The 4250-nt window shown below is 48.7% G+C and overlaps 1 protein-coding gene across 3 annotated transcripts in view; it reads right to left on the reverse strand.

Moving 5' to 3' along the window:
• Positions 1-1544, reverse strand: part of LOC119466666 (popy Class I histocompatibility antigen, A-1 alpha chain-like) — a 3375-nt gene extending 1831 nt beyond the window's left edge. For all 3 annotated transcript variants that reach the window (XM_037735657.1, XM_017520763.2, XM_037735656.1), the window contains exons 1-3: positions 1393-1544; positions 995-1264; positions 479-754 (exon numbers count right to left, since the gene is read on the reverse strand). In XM_037735657.1, coding sequence (XP_037591585.1) covers positions 479-754; positions 995-1264; positions 1393-1456 — 610 coding nt within the window. In that variant the 5' untranslated portion in view covers positions 1457-1544. The remainder of the gene's footprint in view (positions 1-478; positions 755-994; positions 1265-1392) is intronic.
• Between the last annotated feature and the right edge of the window lie 2706 nt (positions 1545-4250).

Below are 4250 nucleotides of genomic sequence, written 5' to 3' on the forward strand. Positions count from 1 at the left end.
GGGTGGGGAAGGGAGCACAGAACCCAGACACCAGCCTGGACACAGGCACCTGGGATAATCTCCTATTCCTTGGAAAGTTCTAGTCTCTCAGAGACGAACAGCGACTTCTGGTCCTGACCTGAATGGAGGCCGAGGGACTCAGAAAAGCTGGAATCAGACATTCAAACACGCTGAGTATGAGGTAGAGAACAAGGCCTGAGAGAAAAAGTCACGGCACCCAAGGCTGCTGCAAGGGTCAAAGGGGACCCCTATCAATATTCCAGGGACTGTCTTCCCCTCCATTTCCTCGGAGAAGTCATCCCTTAATTGTCCTAGTGAGCAGGGGGGGCCCTCAGAGGAAACTCAGGAAAACTCATGCCAATCTCAACTGAAGGGAGGGCAATATTCTGGAGCTGATCCCATTTTTCTCCCTTCCTCATGGGTGGCCAGACCGGGAGATGTATAGGAGATGAGGAAGACTTCTCACTGCCCCTGGTACCTGCACGCTGCAGCCTCTCCTTCCCGTTCTCCAGGTATCTGCGGAGCAACTCCACGCACGTGCCCTCCAGGTAGGCTTTCATCTTCTCCGCCTCATGGGCCGCCTCGAACTTACGCTGGGTGACCTGAGCCGCCCTGTCCGCCGCAGTCCAGGAGCGCAGGTCTTCGTTCAGGGCGAGGTAATCCTTGCCGTCGTAGGCACGCTTGTCATACCCGCGGAGGAGGCGCCCATCAGGCCCCAAGTCGCAGCCATACATCCTCTGGTAGGTGTGAGACCCTGGCCCCGACCCCGAGGTCAGCCCCTCCCACTGAGCCCCGCCCCCGCCCCAGACCTACCCGTGGGGATTTTGGCCTAAACTGAAAATAAAACCGGGTAAAGGCGCCTGGGGCTCTCCCGGGTGGAGCGTATGGGCAGGTTCCGCAGCCTCGGGGTGGACATTGGAGACTCAGGGAGAATCGAGCCGTCCGTGGGTAATAGGGAGGGGTCGCGACCTGCGCCCGGGCCGGGGTCACTCACCCGCCTCGCTCTGGTTGTAGTAGCCGCGAAGGGTCCGCAGGCACACTTGGTTTGTCTGTGCGCGGGCCTTGAGGCTCCGTGTCTGCAGGTCCCAATACTCCGGCCCCTCCTGCTCCATCCAAGGCGTCCGCGGCTCCCCTCTCGGAATTGCGGCGTCGCTGTCGAACCGCTCGAACTGCGTGTCGTCCACGTAGCCCACGGCGAAAAAGTGGGGCTCCCCGCGGCCGGGCCGGGACACGGCGGTCTGGAAATACCTCAAGGAGTGGGAGCCTGGGGGCGAGGAGGGGCTGAGACCTGCCCGACCTTCCTCCTGGCTCGGCTCCCAGCGTCCTGCGCCCCAAGGGCGGGCCCCTCTCTCCTCCCCGCAGAGGCCGTTTCCTTTGCGACCCCGCACTCACCCGCCCAGGTCTCGGCCAGGACCACTGCCGCCGACAGCAGCAGGAGGAGGGCTCGGGGCGCCATGATCCCATCCTCGGCATTTGGGTGGAATCGGAGTTGCAAAAGGTGACTGGGCACTTTAGAACCGGGACCGCGGCGACGCTGATTGGCTTCTCTAGAAACCCAACACCCAATGGGAGTGGGAATTGGGGACGCGTCATGAGTATCCAGGAAGAAAGACCCGACACAGATTGGGAGAGGAAGCGAAGCAGGAAAGTGGGGAATCAGCGCTGCGTCCCCCCAATGCAGACAGGGCCCTCAGAGCCTGAGACTCTGAGAGCCATGCCTGGGACCTGGGACTTTGTCCTGATCTCTCTTCTACACTAAGCCTGTTTGTCACACTGTCTGCCTGAGTCCTGGTCAAGGATTTGCCTGTGGAAAACAGGGTGGGACCCCCAGGCTGCGCCCAGCCCCTTTCCCTTCACTTCTCGTCCTGGAATCCCCGTCCCTGAACTGGACTCCCTGCCTGCCACTCCTTACCTCTCCCCTTGGACTCTTGTACGGGCAAACTCACCACGGGGAACTTGACTCCAGAGAGTGAGCTTGCCCTGGGAATGGAGGAGGTGTACAGACAGAGGTTTTCTCTCTAAACCTGGTGAAGTTTTTTTCTGAAGGCACCAGATATTCTCATAGAGACCAGTTTCCTTTTTGTTTATTAATACAGTAGGTAGCACAATATTGATAATCCCTGAATGATTGGAATTCCAGTCTGTAAAAGACCTGTGTCAAAATAGCATTACAATTAAACTCTCAAAGCTCCTGTTTTACTTTCCAGGACTATGAATCTTTGACTCTGGGTTGTTGCATATAAAATTGTCTTCATTCCCTAGCCCGAGTTTCTCTGTGTGAGTCCAGAACAGCTCCTGAATACAAAGAAGCAGAGTTTGTTACTGCGTATGGCAACCGGGAGCCTGTAGCTATCACCTTAAAGTTACAAGTGCTCCATGCAGTCCCAATGCTCTTCACCAATGCACCAGCACTGCCTGTTTTCTTGAACCATGCACATCTAAGCGGTGTGCACATTTTATTTAGACGCTTTATATTGTTGTAACCCCCTTTATAAAAAAAAATCATGAGGAGGCCATTAGTTTTTAGGCAGTCCTACAAAATGTATTAAATACCGAATGCAAAGAACTCCCTGCTAGGCTCTTCCACTGCTTTAGACATGGATGAAGCTGGAAGCCATCATCCTCAGCAAACTGACATAAGAACAGAAAACCAAACACCACATGTTCTCACTCCTAACATGGGTGAGAGTTGAACAATGAGGACACATGGACACAGGGAGGGGAACAACTCACACCAGAACCTGTTGGAGAGTAGGGAGCAAGGTGAAGGAACTTAGAGGATGGGTCAGTGGGTGCAGGAAACTGCCAGGGCAGATTATACATATGTAACAAACTTGCATATTCTGCATATGTATCCTGGAACTTAAAATAAAGAAATTAAATAAAAAAAGAGAGTGCCTGTCTTATGTGTACCCATATGTCCACTGCAGCACTATTCACAATAGCAAAGACTTGGAGTCAATGAAAATGTCCATCAATGGGAGACTGTATAAAGAAAATGTGGCACTTATATACCATAAAATACTATGTAGCCATGAAAAAGGATGAGATCATGTCCTTTTCAGGAACATGGATAGAGTTGGAGGCCATTATACTTAGCAAAGTAACACAGGAACAGAAAACCAAATACCACATGTTCGCACTTATATGTGGGAGCTACATGATGAGAAAACATGGACACGCAGAGGGAAACAACATACACAGGGGTCTACTTGAGGGTGGAGGATGGGAGGAGGGAGAGAATCAGGAAAAAGAGCTAATGGATACTAAGCCTTAATACTTGGGTGGATACTGATGGGTACAGAAATAATCTGTACAACAAAACCCCATGACACAAGTTTACATATATAACAAACCTGCACATGTACTCCTTAACTAACAAAAAAGTCAAATAAAAAATAAAAAGTGCATGATGGAAACAGCATATGGCTGAGTTTCCTGTTTTTTATAAACCAAGTCACATAATCTTAGTCCTTCACTGGAGTGTTGATTCATGCAGATTTTTGTCATTATTGATATGATAAGTTTTAGGTCTACCATGCTCTTTTCCCAGTTTTTTTTTCTCTGTTCCTCCTCTTGTCCTTAACCAGTGACTTCTTATTAGAAGCCATAGAAAGAAAATAAAGTAGAATAACATCTTCAAAGTGTTGGAAGAAAAAAAGGCAACTAAGAATTCTATATCCGACACAGATGGCCTTCAAGGAAAGGCAAAATAGGGAGATATTTCAGGTAAGAGAAAATTAAAAGAATTTGTCACCAGTAGATCTGCACAATAACAACTGGTAAAGAAAATTCTTCAGGCTAGGGAAAAATGACACCAGGTGGAAAATGAGATTATTGGAAAAGATGAAGATGATCAAAAATGGTAAATAATGACCTAAGTGCAAAAGGCTATGTTGCTCCTCTCATTTACACTTCCTTTACACAGAACTGTTTAAAGGTAAGAAAAATATTTTTCTTGTGGTACTTATAATGTATATAGATACATTACATATAATATCTATACCACAAAAGATGGACATATTAACTTGTTTTTTGAGAGACTAAGCCAAGCTATGACTCACCTATGACCCAGCAATTGCACTCTTAGTTATAAACCAACAGAAATGCATGTATGTGTATGCCAAAGTATATGAAATTATTATTCATAGCAGCATGATTTGTAAAATCTGGATACAACACAGTTGTCTATCAACAGTGAAGGGTCAAGAAGTGTAAGCTATTTATAAAGTGGAGCATTGGACAGCCAT

Source organism: Cebus imitator, unplaced genomic scaffold, assembly GCF_001604975.1.
Source record: "Cebus imitator isolate Cc_AM_T3 unplaced genomic scaffold, Cebus_imitator-1.0 Scaffold877, whole genome shotgun sequence".
NCBI classification, from domain to species: domain Eukaryota; kingdom Metazoa; phylum Chordata; class Mammalia; order Primates; family Cebidae; genus Cebus; species Cebus imitator.